The 21,711-nt window shown below is 39.4% G+C and overlaps 1 protein-coding gene across 5 annotated transcripts in view; it reads right to left on the minus strand.

The window, feature by feature from the left end:
• RABGAP1L (RAB GTPase activating protein 1 like) overlaps window positions 1-21,711 on the minus strand; it is a 221,620-nt gene that overhangs the window by 40,216 nt on the left and 159,693 nt on the right. For all 5 annotated transcript variants that reach the window (XM_061452053.1, XM_061452052.1, XM_061452055.1 and 2 more), the window contains one exon: window positions 16,122-16,250. In XM_061452053.1, the coding sequence (XP_061308037.1) occupies window positions 16,122-16,250 (129 nt within the window). The remainder of the gene's footprint in view (window positions 1-16,121; window positions 16,251-21,711) is intronic.

Genomic DNA, 21,711 nt, shown 5'->3' on the forward strand with positions numbered 1-21,711 from the left:
AAGGAGAGTGAAATGAATGAGTCATACTGGTGATTCTTGTGACACGCATATCCCTGATGTTGCACACTATTAACATTACTGAGACAGACGCTATCTCTACTGAACTGTCTTGGGGAAAAATAAAAACAAAAGGATAGTTTCCTTAACACTACTTAGGACTAAGAAATTGAGAAAGACCAGAAACATCTGAGTCAGACTTTTCTTATCTCTCATAATGAAGTATAACAGCAGCAAGAAAAAAAGCTCACTGTGAGGTTAAGACTGATTGCCCTAACTTGGTGTCTCTTTTGGCAACCTGTTATCAGCAGTACACTGCAAAACATTCAGGTTATTTTGTGGGCAATACTACATTTTTATTCTTTTTTCTTTTTTTTTCTTTTCTGTTAGGAACATATGACATGTGCTTCCCTTATCAGTACTGCCAGTACTGCCTGCATTCTTGTGCTCTTCTTGGATCTTTCACAGTTACAGAATTCCAGGGTATATACGGCTGGCTAGGCCCAACACCACTGAAGACAGGACAACAGGCAGCAGCACGAACCAGTCATCAGTCATAGCCATAGGCAGCTATGTCTCCTGTAATGCCTTTATCAGCTTAAGTATGCCTTATCCTTTCTCAGCACTGCAGACCACCCTACATTTTGCCAGAGCTCTGAAAGTTCTAGAGTACATCAGGTGGGAAGAGCTACAACAAGAAACATAGGGATAGCCACCCATGCTAGCCACTTGCCTGCCCCTGGGTGTAATTCAGGGTGTTAATTATCATCTGTTACTCCCTAAACACCTGACATCTTCCTATATGAAAGATCCTTTTCTTCCTGTCTTCCGTTAATGAAATCAGTATCTGCTGATTCAGTCCTTTTAAGCGTACCTGAAACAACTTCTCAGGGCAGTAAAAGTTAGAATCAGCCCAAATGCCCTGGAATAAGTCTCCTATGTTTTTTTCATAACTTAGTTGAAAAAATACCTGAGATAATTTCAATACTTGCCCAAACACGCAGCACATTTCTGAGTTCTATGTGAAGAACGTCACCAAAACATACACACTATCACAGACAGCACAACTTGGCTTGTGAAATCTCAATCATATTAAAAAAAAATACATGGAGCTGCAGGTCAGCAAAGGTTTTACAATCAGCGCTCCTCTGAATGTAACTAGAAAGTGGACATCCCAGTGACAGACACATGTCATAAATGACAAAAAGACCAAGAGTTCACTTTGAAAAAATCATAATACAGAATGAGCATGCCAAACCACACTCAGAAATACTTTTGTTTTCCAAACAGGTAATCAAATGCCTAAAGCAAATAAGGGGAAAATTAAATTTGGACTTAAACCATCACCTTTCTCATCTCACTTTGATGTAAAAAAATACATTTGACCTTGTGCATAACCCCTGTTCCTCATGACTGCATGTACAAAACTAAGCATTCAGGTGCTTCTCTCTGTTCTCCACCAGAGAGGGTCAGGTAGTGGCTGGATCATCAAAGCAGAAAAATTATGTTCCTATCAAAAAGAAGTCTTCAACAAAAACTACTGCAGATAGACAGAGAACCTACCACTCAGCAGCAGCCAAAGACAGTAAGGAGAAGCCCAAAAGGCAACAGCTGTGGAAAAAGTGTACTCCAAAGACACAGCTCATGGATATTGTCTCTGCTTGCTGAAGCTAAAAGGAAAAATGGGGGGGGGGAACAGTTTGGTACCTGTTCGTTCCAAATACAGGATTTATCCCCCCTTTTCTCAAGCTACAGTATTGTGCTGGAGTAAAGATGTAAAAAACTGGAGCTTGTGAAAATATCTGGATTGTTTCTGAAGCCTTTACTGAAGAGTGCGGCAGTTCTATCACTAAAGTTATCATCGCAGTCTAACACCAATGCTGACATGACCAATGCTATCACAACAAACACAGCCAGGCTCTGTACATCATAGTACATCCACTTAATGCTTTCCTGGTTGTGAAAAGTGATTCAAAACAGTGGTCCTTATTTTTTGCTTGGCAGCACAGGATGTAATAGTACCCACAAACCACTTTGATATTCCCCCATTTTGGAAGCACACCTAGAACAAGTGGCATGATTGCAGCTTCATTACACTTTTGCTATCCTCCTCTATCCACCTGCAGCCATTACAAATGCCCTGCCAGTTTATCTACACACCAAATACTCCATCAGCAATCTGCTCCTCTCTTTATACAATTTAGGCCAAATCTGTGCCTTGGCTTGGATCCAAACCCCACCCTTCAAAAATGCAGTTGCTCCTGTGGAACTGCCTCTACAGCAAGGTTTTTCCCAGCATTGCTGAGCAGGTGAAGATAACCTTTGCGGATCTAGTTCGGCAACAAAAAGCCTGAAACGGGTTCACAGCTGAAGTTAAAGCAGCCAGAAATAAAGTAAGCACAAAAATGGCTTAAAGCCATCTTTGTTCTGACCCTTTCTTTCTTCCATCAGAGCCTGTTGGGACCAAAGAGACTCCACAGCAGTCCATGGCCAGCTATGCCTTTGAAATATATTTCCTGCATACTCCCAGATGCCACTCCAGCTTGGCAAATATCATGAGGAGTTTGCTCAGCTGATGACCAGAAACACCAGTAAAGAGGGTACTGGATGATGCTGGAGAGAGGCCAAACAGCTATGCAAGTAAAGACACCCTGCTGCAACACGGAGGTTTACGGCTCTGCTTCCATGTTATGAAAAAAAAATTCTGTTTTGCTGTATAAATAAATAACTTGTAAAAGCAAATAAATAAGAATGAGGGTGGGCTGCAGAAAAGCAGCTAAACCGTGGCCCCTTCAGCATTTTGGAGGTTGCTTAGCAACAGGCTGACTGCTGCAGGGCTAAAGTAGCATGAAATTAGCAGCTTCTCAGCAAAAGACAAATTGAATGTAAAACTGGGGAGGTGGCCTCTGAGTGGCAGCAAGCAGAAAAGCATTAACTGGTGAATCTGATACAGTGGGCATCTTTTAGGAGTGCTTCCTGAGTGCTGCGGATCTTTAATTAACGCAGCCAAGGAGCTTTGCCCTGCCTGGGTACTGATAAATTCCAAAGCGTGCCTGGCAAGTTAATAATTCAGTCTTGAAAAAATTATGTCCATTACAGTCACCTCATGGGTTAATTACTTATTAACGATTTTAAATAGCTCAAACCCAATCATATCAGACTACCCTTGCTATATTATTAGTGCCCCCTGACTACATACCATGTTTTCAGTTGCAGAGTTATCTAATATATTTCCTCATCAATTTCAGGTCTAGGTTATCTTGATACCACCTCTGCATTCACTTAAGGAATTTGGTCCCTGTGACTCTTTTGAGTAACTCAATCTCAACAGCACAGATCCACTTGTTCTAGCCAAATAATTCCTCAAACTATGTTGCTTCTCTAGCCTTCTGGAACAACCTCGTGGACACAGAGAATGATTATACAGACAGCAGCTATTAAAGAGAACTGAGTAATGAGAACAGCAAGAACAACACGTACACATTTGATGGAAGACTTAAATGGGAGTTTTGAATGAAGGATTTTTCTGGGTCACTTAATCTGGGGCCAGACTGTTTTTCACTGCTAAGTGTGTGTGAAGCTGGTCTCTGGCAGCAAGACACAACCAGGGACCTGTATGGCACATGATCCATTGAAAGGTGGTGTGGGACTGTGGTCGGGTCAGGAAAGATGCTAAGTGGCTTGCTCAGGCATTAAACTGGAGTAGGAAAGGGAAAACATAGCGTCCCTTTCCCCTAGTTTTTACACACACACAGAGCACTGATAACTTATTTTACTCCTTATTTACAGAACAGCTTATATTTGGGTGGCACTTCAGAAACAGAGTAAGACCCGTCTGGGGGCCTATGTGTGAACCAAAGTTGCCTGGAGCATGGAAACTGCATTTCATCCTCAGTGCTCCAACACAGCCCTTAACTGTTGCTGTGATTGGGGTGGAGTGTATACAACCCATCACCAGTTCTGTAGGCAGTAAACTGCATACTGTAGAGCAGATTGGCTGTTTTCGATCTTCATAATTTTCAGAATGATTTCTGGGTCCTTGGGGGCTGCACACAGAGACGCCTCTGGCAATATTTTGTTTTCCTATTTGTCTGGGGTTGAAAAGAAGGCAACTGAAGCTTACTGATGTAGCAAACAGATGCCCTCCATTTCCTTAATGAGCCTATTAAGTGAATCTATCAAAGGTGTAATGACATCTCAGAGGAAAGAAACACAGTTGACTGTCCTGAGATATTCCTATTACATGTACACAAGAAAACAACCTATAGGCGACATAGTTAATTGGGAAACAATGTGATTCCCTTGCTGGAGAAGTGCCTCAACCTAAAATAACCTGACACTTTTCCTTTTTGCATAGCCAGAGTTAGCTGTGCCTGAGCATACAGCTGCACTGTCTGCTCCAGCTTCTCTGTCTCTGAATGGGAGATGATAAAATCCTGCTTCACAGAGCTGCTGTGAAATATTCATCTCTGGGGTATTTGGAAACTCAAGCATCTGGTGAAACTGTTAGTGCTCCCTGAACTTGAGGAAAATAAGTGATTGAAGGGAGATAGTCTTGGTTTAGGTCACAAGAACCAAAGACTATCAAAACTCAAAAGGAATTTTATTCTTCCTTTTCCTAAATGAGTCCTTGCAGCTGTAAATCCTAGGATTTAATCTTCGCAGGGAGATTAAAAAACACTGCTTTATTAATACAAATATACTGACTACCAGGCATACAGCAACTGGCTTATATCACTCTCCACCACATCGGATTTTATTTAAAAGGTTAACTATGACCCAATATTTCATATTTTCCAGTGCTTAGCCCCATTTTACAGGGAAGTGCTACTGCTTACATGGCTGGTAGCTGTGTGTATCACCTGTGTGCATCATCTGTGTGCAGAAGTGCCTCCTCCCCTTCACAGAACAGACAGATGGGGCAGTTGCCCAGCTGTGACACACACCAAGCACAAAAGTAGAGCCAGGCAAGATCGTAAGTACTGGAAATTATCAGGCAAAAGAGATTTTAGTAAGTGATGGTGCAGATAAGCCTAAATCTTGCATTCTGCTCATGTATTAAGAGTGGAAAAAAGAAATCAGGAAGAGCAAATATAATCAACAATACTTAGGAGTCTGAAAGAGACTATGTACTAAAACATACGTTTGTTTCTCTTAAAATGTCACTCGCTGCCAACTGTCGTGGTTTCCAGACTTTCAGAATTGAATTATGTTGTAATTACCCCCTATTTGGACAGGGTAACAAAAATAAAAGCTCAATACTTTCCCGCATTACAGTGCGTTGTTTGTTCCTTTCACTCCTGTAGCAGCCAAGTCTCATTTGCTGGTATCAACAAATTTGCCTTCAGAATAAAATGTTGTTTTCAGTCCATTAGTGTAGTGTAAGGCACATTAAAAAGTTAAGAGCCATCATTGCTGATCTTTCTGAGAAGCCTCCCACAGAACAGAAATCTTTATCCTCTTGCTAACCTTTATAAATCACTTTCATCATAAAAGCAACAAAAAGCAAACAAACACAAACCCCACACCCATGTGACCTTGATGACAGTTGCTTGTTCTTCACATTCCCTCATTGTTGAATAAGGACATCTGAAATCCCTTACATCAGGGACTCAAAAACATGCCTCATTTTTTTCCACCTCTCCTCCTGTCCTGAACTCATGTGATTGTATATAATCATAGAATCACAGAAGAGTTAGGGTTGGAAAGGACCTTAAGATCAAGTTCCAACCACCCTGCACGAGCACAGATGCCTCACATTAGACCATGTTGCCCAAGGCTCTGTCCAGCCTGGTCTTGAACACTGCCAGGGATGGGGCATTATCAAAATTCCTGCATGATGGATCAAAGGTTGAAAATTGACAAGGCATATAGGTAACCAGTTCCCTTATTTAAACAGGAAGCCTGTAAACACTGCTTGTGACAAAGTCCTTCTAAAAGACATTATTGTTACTGACATTTTGTGGATGCTATAATACAGAAAGATGGAAGGAAAATAAAGAGGGACACTCTAGTGTTCCCAGGGGAACCAAGCTTCTCCACAAGCCCCCACGTGAGCTCTCAGCCCAGCACTGGATCTCTAAATGTGCTGCTCATTTCCTGCTTGCTTCAGCCATTAGGACCTCAGCCTGCTTCTGGAGCAGAAGCTGCCTGATGGACAGAGGTTAATGAGAGTGAGCAGAACACAAGATGGACTCTGGCACGGCCCACAGCCACCCATCCTCCTAATTCACCTGAGCAATTGGTGCTGTGCCTCTGATGAACCCTTTCTCTTCAGGCTGTCCTCAGCTGCTGGAGAGCAAGAGCAGGAGGTTTTCGAGGGTTACCAAGGCCAGGCAGTTGCCTCCTTCCCCTTCACACCCCTGGCCCTGACCAGACACGTTTTTATCAAATCCTGAAGTGCTTGGGGTTGTCATGTTGGCTGGAGAAGATGGCTCTGGAGCAGCTTAGGGCAGAGCAAACAAACACATTGCAAAAGCAGATTCTCCTGGCCTAGAGAGTCATTGCCTTTGTAAGAACCCACTGTCAAAATGTCCTGCTTGGAAACACGAACTGTCCCAAGTAAGATGCTGCTTTCTTACCCAACGTCCTTCCTCCTCACAGAGGCACTCACTCTGCTTCATGTTGTGCTTGAAGGAAGTTCACTGTAACACAAACCTATATTTTACTTTGTGCTACAAGAGAACTGAGGGCCAAATTTGCCTCTGAGCTTCCTGCTGCTATTAAGAGCAACGGTATTTGTATCTATAAAGGCCTATGCAAGTATGATGGTCTGGGATGAGCTTTTGTAATGAAGAAAATTGTGTACTGGGATCTATATTCTGCAGGCACCAAACAGTAGTACAATAGCCTCCTTTTATTTCTTTCACTAAGAAAGAAATTGGCACTTTCTGTTTTCAGGACTATTTAAAATTTGAAAATAATGCAGCAGTAACAAGGTGCTGAAATATTTATTCTCTCACTTCTGACAGGTTGGGTAAATTGCAGCAGCATCAAAACCAACAGCCTGATAACAAAGTTTTCACCTATCATTGATGGTGGAAAAAGAAAAGAGCCCAAAGTGGGGAATATGGTTTATCAGAAGACTGACGGATTATTGAATACAGCATATTGCAACAGGCTACCTTTGGGACAGTGTGAGCGATTGAAACAAAGCATTCTCATTAAGCAGTGAGAAATCAAAGCCCTGATCCATTTCCAATTTCTTCCACTCCTCTTGACTAGCTGAAATATAATCAATATTTCCTACTGTGTAAAGACGGAGCATCCTAGGTGGCACAATCAGGTGGCTTACTCAAACTGCCACAAAATTGCTCCTTGTGAGGATGCAGGATAAGGTCATTGATCTTGTGCTCTAGCCATGGGTTAACAAAAGGATTTATGAGATTAAAAAACAGCTGTTCAGACAATCATTTGACTCTGCTAAGAACTTTAGCTACAGTTTACTTTTGGGGGGGTGTGGGGTGTCAAGGCCTTAACCTCTGAACCTCCCTAACCTATGTCAACCTCAGCATACTTCTGTTAGTGGAAGTACACCTGTATTTCCTATTTGGGAAAGGAGTGATAAGGACCCCCTCCAGGTTGGTGCAATGTGCAGATGCAGCTGGGCTGGAGAACTCCTGAAGCAGAAAATTTTGCAGCTCTGTTGTCACAGTAACTGGGTGACTCAACCTGACAGGCCGCCTTTGGGCCTGAGCTGTGTATGCTGAATTCATGCCTATACTTCCTGATTTAAAAGAGTATTTATTATGCTGATTAATTACTTGTAGATGAGATTTTCTGTTGTTTTTTTTTTTTCCATGGCTTTTGACTAATTTCACTTGCGGAATCAAATTCTGTTTAAGAATTATTATTGAGGAAATTGCATTAATTAAGCAAAGGAAGTTGAAAGAATAATAAACATAAAGGATAATGTAATGAGGACTTGATCTTCCTCTGCTGCTTGAACAACTTAATACAAAACTGAGATATATGGTCATGGCTTCCCAGTGAACAGACCCACAATAATGCTTTTTTAACATTTTCCTATCTTTTAAACTTTTGTTATAGAGATAAGGAATGTGGGGAAGTAAAAGCAAAGAGAAGGAACCCTCCATGGCTTCCACAACTCATCAGGTACACCTGTAGGGCTGTGGGTACACATCTAAAACAGTAATGAGTATAATAGCAATGAACTGCTGAGAGAGACTGCCAGATGTGGCAATCACCTCTCTGCCCACAGGTGTTCACAGTATTGCATGGAAAAATAGTAAATCACAGAGGAATTATTTCAGACTTAAGCAATACAAAACAGCCAAACACCATGATATTTAAAAATTTGCAAAAAAGTATAAACCAGCACGTTGTCATTCTTAAGTAAAACGAAACACCTCTACTACTTCTCCACAGAGAATCAAGGCTATAATATGGTAAAAATCATTAACTGCAGGAAAACAGAGAATCCTGAAGCAAAGTGATAAGGAGATCCTAAAAATGTGAATATTGCTCTTATGAAGCACTCAGCTAAACTTCTACTCCAATAGGTACATATTGCTTAGATAAGAGCCAAGTAACCACTCATTGAATTTAACTTTGAGCAGCATCAATAATGGCAAAAATAATGCCTGGGGTTTGTAATGGAAAGTTATTAATAGGGACTTCAGTTCTAAAAGCTACAGTCACTGCAGAGCTCTGCATTTATAAAATGCATATGGCCATCTTTCTATACTTAGTTTTGTTTGTTCGCTTATTTTCAAAGCAGAGAAATTCAACTGCAGGTGCATGCGAAATCAAGCACCAGCAAAAATGCATAAAGACACTGTCCCCAGTGTCTTGCCTTTGTTTACTTGCAAAAGGTTGGGGCTGGTGTGTAAAGGGAACATTGTTAGACTTTGCCTTTCTTTTTCTCCCATTTATGTTTGAAAGTTTTGGTCTCAGTATAGCATGGTGCTTCAAAATCTGTTATCTCATTAAAAGAACCCACAAATGAAATGAAACAAATGTCTGCTCCCAACTGTTCTGTTCTCTACACTACACTGAGAATGAATCACAGTTGTTTGGATTTTTTTCCTCAAGCCACTGCATGCAACAGACACTGGCTCTGGATTACCTGAGTTTTCTGTAAATTAGTCATGACTTGCTCCAGTAACTTAAGTTTTAAATTTTGTAACATCTGCAGATACAAAATAACCACAGTACTTCTGAGAAGGACACATAAAAGAAAGGCTGATCAAATATGACACAACGCAGCTCAAGCTCTTCTGCCCAAGTTCTTGTATTCATTTCTGCATGTATTCAAAGATTTCTAGGCTTAGTAATAAAAAGATGCTATTCCTTGTGTGCACTGAACTCCTAGTAAACCACAGAGCTTCTTCCTCTGCTGTTCAGAGAGAAGAGAATATAGAGTTTCTTTGGTCACAGGAATCAAGTTCTAAAAAATAAAGACATAGTATTCTTCAGGGTCTTTCTCCATATTCAAACTCAAGATGTCCCTCAGAAAAATCAGTTATAAGTTACTGGGTTTGTTTCCTCCAAAGGAAGAGAAAGTTAAGATCTTCTCTTCTGAAGAACAACTATGATGACTACTACATTAACAATAGTAACTCTAGACACTCTGCTACTGCTTGACATACGGATCACCAGAGGCAGAAAACTTTTTTGTGGGGCATTTTAATGTGTCACCATAGAGGAGGTTAGTCAATCCTCCAGCCAACCTGCATCTTCAATTCAAATGTGTCCAGCTCAGCTTGGGAAAAAATTTCATTTCCTTTTAGTCTAGAGCAGAGTTATTTTAGCTAAAACATGGCAAAGACGGCAGAAGACAGAACTGTCAAACAATGCGACTCCCTGCTACCTTCATCTATTGCTCTCTGCACTATTTTCAGCATCAAGTATGGAAAGGAAGCGTTTGCTATTCAGCCAGGAAGAACGAGCCAGATTCAAGAAGCTTTAGCCAAAAGACCTTCTGAGTATGCTTTCCTCCTTCCGTTCTGAATGGGAAAACATCTGTCATCCTGGAAAGCCATGACTTCTGATGGCACAAAGGTGAACAAATTCATGTGGCCTGCTGGACCATGGGGCAGATTTCAGATGCCCCTGACATTTCTGAAATTAAACTGCCAATAACGTGCCAAATCTCTTCATGAAATATGCTGTAATACAATTACTGGAGATCAGACAATGAAGACTTCTATCCACTTTTCCACCTCGAACATTTGTAAGTTCTTTAAAAATCCTTATCTTCAACACTATTGTCGATGCCATTACTCATGGAAGCACACATTCCTATGTCAACAAATAACTACTATGAGGACACCAAAATATTTGTATTCAGTCAGGTTGCATAACTCCTTTAGATGGTTAAAATGTGATTACATTTAGCTATTATTAATAAAATCCTATTCCTTCCCTGCTGATAAAAATTAACAATATAACTGATTTAATTTTCAATGCCAACTCAGCACAAATGAACAAGCAAATAAACCACAAACAAAACCAACCAAATCCAAGCAACCAACTAGTTTTACTAATGCTTAAACATCATGAAAATAAAACCTTACTACCAGGCAATATGTCTGCTCACTGGAAAGCCAGAAATGCAGAGTTCAAATAAATATTTCATAGCTGAAACTTTGTTTAAATGCATGACACTTTCTACGTTGTTAACACTTATTTCCAAGATTACAGTAATATTTAATGTCCAATTCCACTGCAGACATTTTGATTCTCAGGTGCCAGTTCATCGTGCTGCACTATATCACAAAGCCAAGCAGAAAGAAGGAAGCTAAAGCTGAAAACAAAATGGGCATTAAAACACATGACCCTCCTTACAAGCACAATTAGATCCTGCACTTCAGAGATAACGGCACAGACATAATAAGCAGAACTGATCATTGGCTGTTAATAAGAAATCACATACAGGCATGGCAGGCTTTTCTATAGATCTAAACACAATTATTTTCAATTTGGTTTGGCCTTTTCTCGAGAAGTTGATAAATGAGCAATTTCTTTTCTGTCTTTTATATTGAAAGATTAATTAGATACATCACTGGTAGAATCAAATGAATAAAAGGCTTGTGCAGTTTCAGGGCCTTTCTGCAGTTATCTCCTTTGCTTTTCTGTTGCATTTGTGTTGTCTAACACCTCTCACAACAGAAAAAAAAACCAAAGTGTCTAGATAACTAAACATATATACATATAAACAGGAAGAGAGAGAATGCACTAGAAAGAACAAGTGAGCTATTTTTATTTCTTTCTATTGAAACTCACATAAATCAATATATACAACTGCCTGTTAAACCATCCCTGCAAAAAATTACTTCCAGATGAATCAGCAATAGAGGTGTGAATAAAGTAATTCACCCACATCAATAAAATGTGAGCTTCAAAATTTGTATTCAAAACATCTGAACACCAACATTATTAAAGTAAATCTGTTTTAAAATTGTACAAAGAACAATTCTGAAATGAGAAAAGCTTAGCACAGCCCCTTCAGAAAGAAAGGCTACGGCCTTTTCTTTCTGACTCCACTAGTAGAGCTATTTTCCATGAGCCATACAAAGGTCCTGGTGCAAGCCACAGCTGTGGATGCACCCAGGTGAGATCAATAACCTTGTTAGTACAGTGACAGGTGACAAAATGTGTGTGTTTGCTTTGCATTGAAAAGGACACATTTTTTCTCAAGGCTATTTGCTCCTCTCACCTAAGGTCCTGAGAGCACTAACTTTGTAACACTGTTGGATCTGTTGGGAAGAGATTTACATGGCTAGGAAGAAGCTTTTATTAGAAGAACTTCAATATACCAGGTCTTTCCCACCTCTGATGATGACAAAAGATGAGACAAGGAGTCGCTGTAACCCCTGAGACGCGTAAAAGGTATCATTACAGATGCTGCCCCATAATCAGAGAAATCTCCCCTGCAGGTTCCTTTACTCAGTTCTGTCTAGTCCATCCCATGTGTTCCCTTCACCTTCACTAGGCACAAGGGGTGAAAACCCACAGTTAAGTTCCCAGGATCTCTCCACCTACTTGTCTGCTACACCCAACTTTGTGATATTTCCAGATCTGCAGTGTAACTCATTTTGAATGTTAACTCTGCTGCATTTCCAAATATCACTGGACAGTCACAGAGAAATGGGCACAACTTCCTGAATTCACCTGAAAACTGCCAAAGCAGGAAGTTTTCATATGGAGAAAATCTCCCAATGAGACTGACTTTCTCCCATTCTACTACCTGACTGAAGTCAAGTGTAAGAATAGAGATGATAGGCTTCCTATATTATAATCAAAGGACATTACAATTTCTTTAGGACATACACAGATCTCTACAAGAGAAACTGCATTACAAGATGCAAAAGGCAGTTGAGGCAGATCTAGTGAGTATGCAGAACATGTTAGTGGTTTTAACAGGATAGCACCATTCATCAATCTAGAATAAGCACTTTCTTCATTCATTTATCAAATTGAGCTTCCAGAGACAGAAAAAAACTCTGAAATACCTTACAAAGAGAGAACCCACACAGGAGGAACATGCCCCTCCCTCTCTAAAGGCCAGTGGAAAACGAAAGGCATGGCCGCTAGAGATTAGAAAACTAACAGGAAACAAAGGAGGACAATCCCACATTCATTAACTTTTCATCTTTTATTAAATTTCGCTAACTCTTAAATCAGCACCTGACACCATACTTGGAGAATTCATGTCTTTTTCCTCTGACCTTCTGGAGCTGAGAAATGTGTACTCTGTCTACCTTAAGAGTATCAGAAGATGCCTTCACACATTCAGTTTCTTCCACGTGAATGCATCTTCTATGCTGCAACTGTTGGCTACTATGCCAAATATAGCCAGGTAATAACAGGATCCTAACTCTGCATATATGCATATCACATGCAAAATACAAAAACAAAGTGAAGTTTCATAGGCCATATTATTTTGTATGAATTAGCTCAAAACATATCTAAACCATGGAATATCACCCAACAATCACCTGCTGGAAATCACCACTGACTTTGTTCACAGTGATTTCCTTCCTGTTAAATGAATGAAATTCAGACTATGGATAATCACCATGGATAATCCTTAATTGAATGAGACATTCTCTACCATAATTTATACACAATTTTCAACAGGAGCTTTTTCCTCTGTATTTGCAGAGATTTCCTGAGGGAGAGATTGATGCTAATTCTTTTTGTTTTAAAAATGGGATAAAACTATTTCCAATGCCTCACCTTCAAAATCCAAGGGGTAGGTCCTGAAATGAGTTAAACTTTAAAGTTGTGAAATTAAGGAGAAGAAACACCAAGTATTTTTTCACTTGACTTCCCTGGAACAATGTTGGCTAGAGCTCAGGGTGGGGGCAAGGAGAGGTGAATTTTTATTACATGTTAAATGCCTGTTTTGTTTTGTGGTACTATGGGGAAGAATAAAAAGAAACACTGGAAAAGATAAAGCCAGACTATGAAACCTGGCCACACCATGATTCTATTTTCATGTTTTTATGCCTCAGCAATTAGCTTAGAAACCTAAAGAAAATACTCTCTGGCACATACTAGGCAATACTTTCTCTAAAAACATCTGGTGTTTAGTCTACAAATATCAATACAGAGAAGAAGCAGTTGAAAGACACACAGTGCCTCCATTCAGGAAAACAAATTCAATGTTTCAGGGTCTTGTTTGTTGGTTTTTTTTTGAACAAAACAAGTTTTGTTGCATTCAACAAGACAGACAACTACTCTTCATCTAAAACCTCTGCATTCCCTGGGACCTCTTCCAGTGGTGATTATCAAGACTTTAATTTCCTATTTGAGCATGTCAACTCCTGCAGTTATTAGCTCCTGTTTGTAAATAAGCACCATGATTATAATGCCTAATCATAGAATCATGGAATACTTGAGGTTGGAAGTGACCTCTGGAGAACATCTTGTCTAAACATCCCCCTCAAAGCACAGCTAAGTTCAACAAATTGCTCAGGGCCAGTTGTGTTTTGAATATCTCCACAGATGGAGACTCCACAAGCTCCCTGGTCAAAGTGTTCCTGTGTCTGATCACCCTGAAGTTATAAACATACAAATAGCTTTTAAATAAATATTTTTAAATTTCTTTCTGTATCCACTGCCTCTTGCCTCTTCACTGGATACCACTGAGAAAAGCCTAGATCCTTCTCTTTAGTTCCTCCCACCAAGTATTTATAAACAGTGATAATATCCCCTTGAGCCTTCTCTTCTCCAGGCTGAACAGCCATAGCTCCTTCAGCCTTTTCTCACAGGAGAGCTGCTCCCATCCCTTAATAATCTTCAGGGCCCTTCAGCAGATGCTCACCGTTGTAGCTGTGTCTCGCCCTGGGGAGACCAGGCCTGGACACAGTACTCCAGATGTATCTCACCAGGCTGAGTAGAGGAGAAGGTCCACCAGGACCCCTGGTTCTTTTACTGCCAAGCTGCTTTACAGCCAGCTGGCCCCCAGCAGGTACTGGTGTGTGTAGCTGTTCCTCCCAAGCGCAGGACCTTGCACTTCTCTTTCTTGAACTTGACAAGATTCCTGCTGGCCTGTTTCTCCAGTCTGTCAAGGTCCCTCTGGGTGGCAGCACACCCATCCAGTCCATCAGCCACTCCTCCCAGCTTTGTGTCATCTGCATACTTGTTGCTGAGGGTGCTCTCTGCTCCATCACTGAGGTCATTTATGAAGAGTCTAAGTAGTACTGGTCATAGTATCAGCTCTGAGGTACAACACTAATGACAGGCCTCCAGATGAACATCCTGTTCCTGATCACAACCGTTTGAATGAGGCAATTTAGCCAGGTTTCAGTTCACCCCACTGTTTACTTATCTAGTCCATAATCGTCAGTTTGTCTACAATGATATTATGGGAGACACTGCTTATACTTGCAATAAACAACATTCTCAGCTCTCCTCTCATACACCAAGACAGTCATCCCATAGGACTATTAACTTGGTTAAGCATTATTTATCCTTCATATAGCCATGCTGATGACTTCTGATCCCCTTCTTCATTATGAGGTGATTTTCTCTCACATTTAACATGCCATTTCCAGCCAGAAGTTACATTCCTGTGATTCAGATTTGGCTCTCTAAGGACTTTCTAGTTGGCAAAAGTGAGAAAAGTTGATCCAAATGAATAAAAACTGTGAATTCAGTTCAACCCTTGTGTGTTTTAATTTAATGTGGGACATCAAGTTAACAGAGTCAAGGCATCACATAATCACTCAGTAGGGATGCATAACACAAATAACAAGATAGTCTGAAGTAAGTATGAACGGAAGTGTCTGCACGCAAAAGAACCAGCAGAAATATTACAGAGAACAGCTTATAAGAATGGCATGTATTGATAAGCAAGAACACGAGTGACAGCAATGAAACTGACATACAATGAGAAATGTCCTGCTACACCTAGACTAGAAAGCCAGTACTCTGGTGGGATCATACTAGAGATGACCAGGCAGTCAGAGACCCGCAACAAAGCTACAGCATGTCACCTCTGCCAACAGGAAGCCAGGATGGAAGCCACAGAACCACCCGCAATGAGGAAACAGAGACAAAGGACAGCAATGACAGGCTGAAGCCACCAAGCTTCTGAGGGAAAAAGACCACACCGTAAGAACTGTCTGACTCCTAAAAAGCAGAAAAAAAATTGTCTAAAAGACAGTTTATTGTCACTAATTAAGAGGAACTCAAGAGACACAGTGAGAACTTTATAGCCACTGTCCCTCATCCTCATCATACCCAATACTTGTGGTCCAAATATTCAAAGTACCACAATCTTGGATCAAGCAGAACATAAGTTATTCTGTCTTGATAAGCTTGATATACAAACAAAACTAAGTTTCTACCCGAATATAATCATCAGTTAGTGAATTAGTAAGTTCTGATAACTCAGTTTGATCCCACATCAGTTTTCTATTTCAAATTTTTAGCTAGTACCAAAGCAGACAGAGGGAAAACCTCAGAGCTTTACTTTCTTTAAATATAAAAAGTGCGTGCATGCATGTATATATAAATATACAAACATTTATAAAAATAAAGTAATGATTTCATTACTTTACTTTCCACATGCTACTGCCATTCTTAACATTACACATTACTTTTCCTGTAAAAAATCCAGGTGACTGAGAAGAAATGAAGACCACCCTTACCTTAATGTTGCAGGCTTGTTCCATCAGTCTTCTGGCGTTCTCTTCAGCTCTGTACCTCTTGGGCAACTGAACCCTGAAGAATTTTAAAGCTCCTTCAAAATCAGCTTGTAGAAGGTCCTCTTTTGAGGTCTGCAATTAAACACAGGGAACTACAGTAAACACTGAGAACATGGCAGTCATGCTCTTTTACCAGATTTGTCATTTACTGAATGTATTCCAAACCATCAGTATTCTCATTAGCTCAAAAATGTTATCCTTGAAATCAGCTCTCTAACCCCCATCTCATAAAACAAAATAGAGGTTAAAGCATATCCAAGGAATCCCAGGCAGAGCAGCACAATCAGAGGACTGTAACACATTACTCTATTTTATCTTTCTATACCTGCAGGATAAGAAAGGGATTCTGGCTCAGCCTGTCAAGATGTCACTCAGTGAAGAAAAAAACAAAACCCAGGCAAACAATAAAAGCCTAGGAAAATTTGTAATATTTTCTAGAGATCGTCTGCATTAGATCACTGCTGATTCTCACAATGCTGCCCTAAAAAGACAATGTATATATAGATATATATGGTTGCAGACATGAACAGCAAAAGCAGAAATGCATATGACTCATAAAAGGCATCAGCAAGTCAATGTGCAGAAGTCTGTGACACAGTTTCTCAAAGAACACTGTGCCAGAAAATGTTTTACATGCTTATTTCTACATCTCTCATAACACTGTACCTCTCAGTGTGGTATCAAGCCTAGCAGGTCAGAAAATGTTAAACATTCAACACTAATCCAGTTCTGCTACTGATGGAGTAATATGATTCACAGGGAAAAATGTATTCATCTTTGGATTTGCCAAGAACTACATGAAGAGATTTAGCAAATATGAAATACCAAGCCTTGGTACTCCTTTAAAAGGTTCACAGAAAATGAATGTCCAGACAAGACATTTAGGACACCATGTCAAAAATGTGAATGTCAAGATCTTTAACCCAGAAAGAGCGAACAAAGATGACTAGGCTCATGAAGACTGGCACTGTGTATCAAAGTATTATTACAGATACCTCAGAAGCAGCACAGGTACCTCAGGTTAAGGTTAATTGCTGAACTAATTGCTCTAGTACCACTGCCAACACTTCGATGTCTGCATCCTTTGCCTTCTCATGAGTAATACTGTCATTTTTTGCCTTGGTATACACAGCAGATACACTACATACACAGTTTCAAAGTTTGATTCCTAACTATATTGTCAGCCACTCAAAATCCTTTCTGTCTCCAATTTTCAGATTATCTTTCCATAAAACACACTGCAGCCAAACACAAAAGATCCGGCTCTACACAGAGAGAACTGGGGAAAACCGTGCAGCCTTTGACATGCAAGAGCTGAGGCTCAATTACACTATTATTTCTCTTGGGTGTTAATTATCACTGAAATGCAGATAAAATTTTACTTTTATTTATGAATCCTCCTTCTGCACCCCACAAACTAGCATCACCAGTCTATTTACATGAAAATAATTATGTCTGCTATGTAAAAGCCCTTCTCAAAGTACAGACAAAACTGAACTTCAGTATGGTGCTGCATATATGTAACAGTAATATTCAAAACCCAGCTCAATATATTCCACATTTCTGCTGAAAATGCTACAGCCCCCTACCCAGAGAGTCTATCAAAAATAGTAATTTGGTGGGGGGAAAAGAGAAGGATTTTTGAAGGGATTTTAAGTTATGTACCAAACTTGGTACAGCCACAGAAGTTAAGGGGGTATTTTCGTGGGTATCCGATATCTCTGACAATGGAGAGCTTGAGCAGACATCAGAGATGTGCCACCACAACACTGCTAATCATCACTGCTGTGCCCAATCTTTCACTTTGGGAATATGCCTAGCAGTATTTCCTTTGATGTCCTCAAGAGTCCATAAGGATAAAATTTACGTTGTGCATGTTTACCAATCAACCTGTGTATTTCTGGAGATAATTATACTGTGTACCCTAACAGGCACTACTGTGGTAGTTTTTGATACATCAATCACAAGGAAAGCATAAGAAAACTCCAAATACAACTAAAGTAGCTTCAGCACATTCATTTCTGCAGGACTGCAGCATTCTTAATATAGGCAACTTTCTGTCATCAAAATCGTTAGAGTTCTTCCAAGATCTATTTGATCCTCCCTTCATTTGCAGCCAAGGAAGCTGCTGGGTCATCACTGCAGGGACACAAAAAAAGCTTGCCTTCAGGATGCTGATGAGAAATGCTCAGCTTTAAAAACTATCACATCTGATTCTGTCCACAAAAATTTGGCAGAAGGACTATATGGCTGAGACTCAATCTGACAAGACCAGTGTACTGTTGACAGAAATCTGGTGCAGTTCAGTATCTAGTGAATCAGATCCACTCATGAATGCAGCTATGGCCAACACACCTGTTTCCTCAATCCTATTTCTCCTGCCTGAGTTTTACTGAGGTTAGATAAGCTTTTGCCAAACTTGAGACTAGATCACCGTTTCATCTGCACAATGGGCTGTATTTAGGATTATCTGCAAGTCGTAGAGCATGGTAGGAGCAGCTTGTCGCACGGGCAGCACACAGCATCACTGCCAAAACCCGTGCTGGCAGCCAAGCTGCTGCTGGGCAAAGTTCATCTGGGTAATGCTGATCAAAAAGCAGTAAATGGCTCAATAACCAGCTTACCTGAAAGCCATTTCTCTCCTTCCCACTCAGAGATGTTGACAGCTGTGATCACTATAAAATTCAAACAGATTTCCCTATTATATTGTAAATTTGCCTTCTTGTGAGACAAGCTCTCCTGCATTTCCAGTACCCTCCTCTTCCTCATGCTATGGCAGCCTCTACCACCCTCCTCTGAAACATGGCCCCAGACGCAACTCTGACACCAAGAGTAAAGGAATACCAGCCAATCTGTAAATCCATTTTGCTGCTGTTGGTGATTTTACACAGAAGGTGCTCAGATAACTGCAATGCTCCAACACAGGCTGGCTGGTACATGCTTCCAATAGTGTGGGAGGGTGTTTTCAATTAAGACTTCTGGACAGTTGCTCCCAGCACAAAACAAACACCAAACACACTTTTTCACAAAGTTTTAGCATTTCAGTAGAAGCTGAGCTATCCTAATTCGAAGCATGTATTCTTCCTAGAGGTCCTGACTAGGCATTTTGATTTTGTATTTAATTTCTTTTTCTTAAATTAATATAATTCATTGAGAGTTTGGGAATTTTTTAGAAATCTGAGGAGAAAAAAAACTTTTAAAACTTTTTTTTTAACCTGCCAAACCTCAGAAAAGCATATGCACCCACCCTTCATGTCCATAGAACTTCATTTAAAAATAAATACCAAAAAAGACAAAGGCATGTACATCAGAAAATCAGCCATTACATGTAAAAAATTTAAAGTTATATTAATACTTCTAGGCTTCTGCTTGAATTACTGTTATAATAATATTTTAACAGCCCCCAACAAACTACTCATTAAATTATAGCTTGAGAATTTTGAGTTCTCAGTCCTGAAAGATCTTTAGTCAATGGAAATCCCATAAGAATAATGGCAAATCATGGAAATAAAACCCATCATATTGTATAATTTGATAAAATGAGTGGTAGAGCCTATACTGTTCAGCTCTACTTTGCTGAATATTTCAATTTCATAAAAATAATCTGTTGATCAAAAAATTAGTTTCAGTACTAAAACCACAAAAAATCTAAATAACATTTTGAGAGCAACAGGAAGCAACATAAAACTGTTGTGTGCCTACATATCTAGATAGAGACATATGCAGTACACAAAAAAAAAAAAAGTAAAAAATAGCAATGTCGGCATTCTGAGATTCACATTTCATGACATTTTGTGATTTTAATCAATAAATCATAAAGACACCTCAGGAATCTTTTGGCAGCTGTCTGACAGGCAGAGATTTGTAAATTCATTGGTTTGCATCACTCAGCTTGTGGAACTCATCAACAACTTATTTCACAAAACCATCTCTAAGTTTCTTGAACCAAAAATTAAAGTTTGGCAGGTGCATTGCATTTTTCTGCACCCTGGGACTTCAAGGTATCTTTTATTATTCTAGAGGTAGTTTTCAAATAATCATATTTTTAGTTAAAATACATTTTTAAAAACAGGAAAAAGAGGAAATTCAGTGAGAACTGTGACCAAAAGTCTCAGTTTGCCTTTTAGGGTTCAACTAAATAAGCCCTGAAATGTCCTTCCCACATTGCTTAAGTATTTCAATGTATTCTTAAAATTATCTTATATGGATGAGTTGAAACCAAGGGAAAGCCCTTTCCCACAAGTACTAGCAAAGCTTTCAGATCTAAAGGTAAAGTTCTGAAAAAATGCTTTTGTCCAGAAAACAGGAGCAGAATTTCATTTAATTTTATTTAATTTTATTTAATTTTATTTAATTTTATTTAATTTTATTTAATTTTATTTAATTTTATTTAATTTTATTTAATTTTATTTTATTTTATTTTATTTTATTTTATTTTATGTAAATAATGGTGCTACTGCTTTCCCCAAAATACTTAGGAAATGTGATTAAGACAAAAGACAAAGCCTTTGTTTTTTTCTTTAATTTCAATTATTAATTCTGCAGACTCATTTATTACTGACTGTATCATCTAAAACTTCTATTCCCACCTGGGAACTAATACGGCAGAAGAAATTTCAGATCAACCACACTACCTTTGCTTAATTTCATTCTTCCTCCTCAGATAAAATTTATCAATTTCTGTGGAATTCTATGTATACAGTATGTATATTTAGAATTCCTACAGAATGTCAGTGAGCATAATCTCCCTGTTTAACACTTTAATAAACGTGGTCAGGAACAAGGCCAATTTAAAGGCTGAAAAGAATCTAACCATACTCTACTCCACTACTTAATTTGCTACTGGCAAATTCAAAATGTTTACTAGTATCCTCACACTAATTTCTCAAAACGTAGTATTTATAACACACACAGTGTGGTTCCAACTTCTTTTAAGAAGATACGGAATGTAAAATCAAGGTATGTGAGCTATTTTTTCTAACCCGATAGCTCCTTTTCTGCTGGCAGTAACAAGACTGCAATGCTGCACATTGCACGACTTTACACTGCTGCCCTTAAATACAAGCCACAGACCTGTCATCTGTTCAGGGACTCCAAGAAGATGAAGTTGACATTCTGTGCTGCCAAGGAGCATGAGGGTGGATAAACTTGGGATCCAGGCCTGGGAAAGTTTGATAGGTAAAGCTACACTGTTACAGTTACACTGGCACACATTGTTAGTAAAATACATCCAAAAATCTCCCTTTATTGATATTGCTTATGTCTATTTCTTTACTGTGAAAGCTACACTATCAAATGCATTTTACCCTAAATAAGACCTGTACTCTCTGTAAAACACTGGTACAAAAGTATTATGAAGAAAACACAGCTTTGATTTTGTGCACAGTGAGCTGGCATCCATAAATATGGCAGTGATCTTGTATACACCCAGTAGTATCCCTCTGCTCAAAATTTCACCACTGTGTTTATATGCGGCTGCAAACTTATAAAGGTAGCATTCATTCTGACACATAAAACACTCATGAAATGTGGG

This window comes from Pezoporus flaviventris, unplaced genomic scaffold (genome assembly GCF_033815535.1).
Source record: "Pezoporus flaviventris isolate CSIRO_AGI_PZ_B2104156 unplaced genomic scaffold, CSIRO_AGI_Pfla_v1 ptg000013l, whole genome shotgun sequence".
Classification (NCBI taxonomy): Eukaryota; Metazoa; Chordata; class Aves; order Psittaciformes; family Psittacidae; genus Pezoporus; species Pezoporus flaviventris.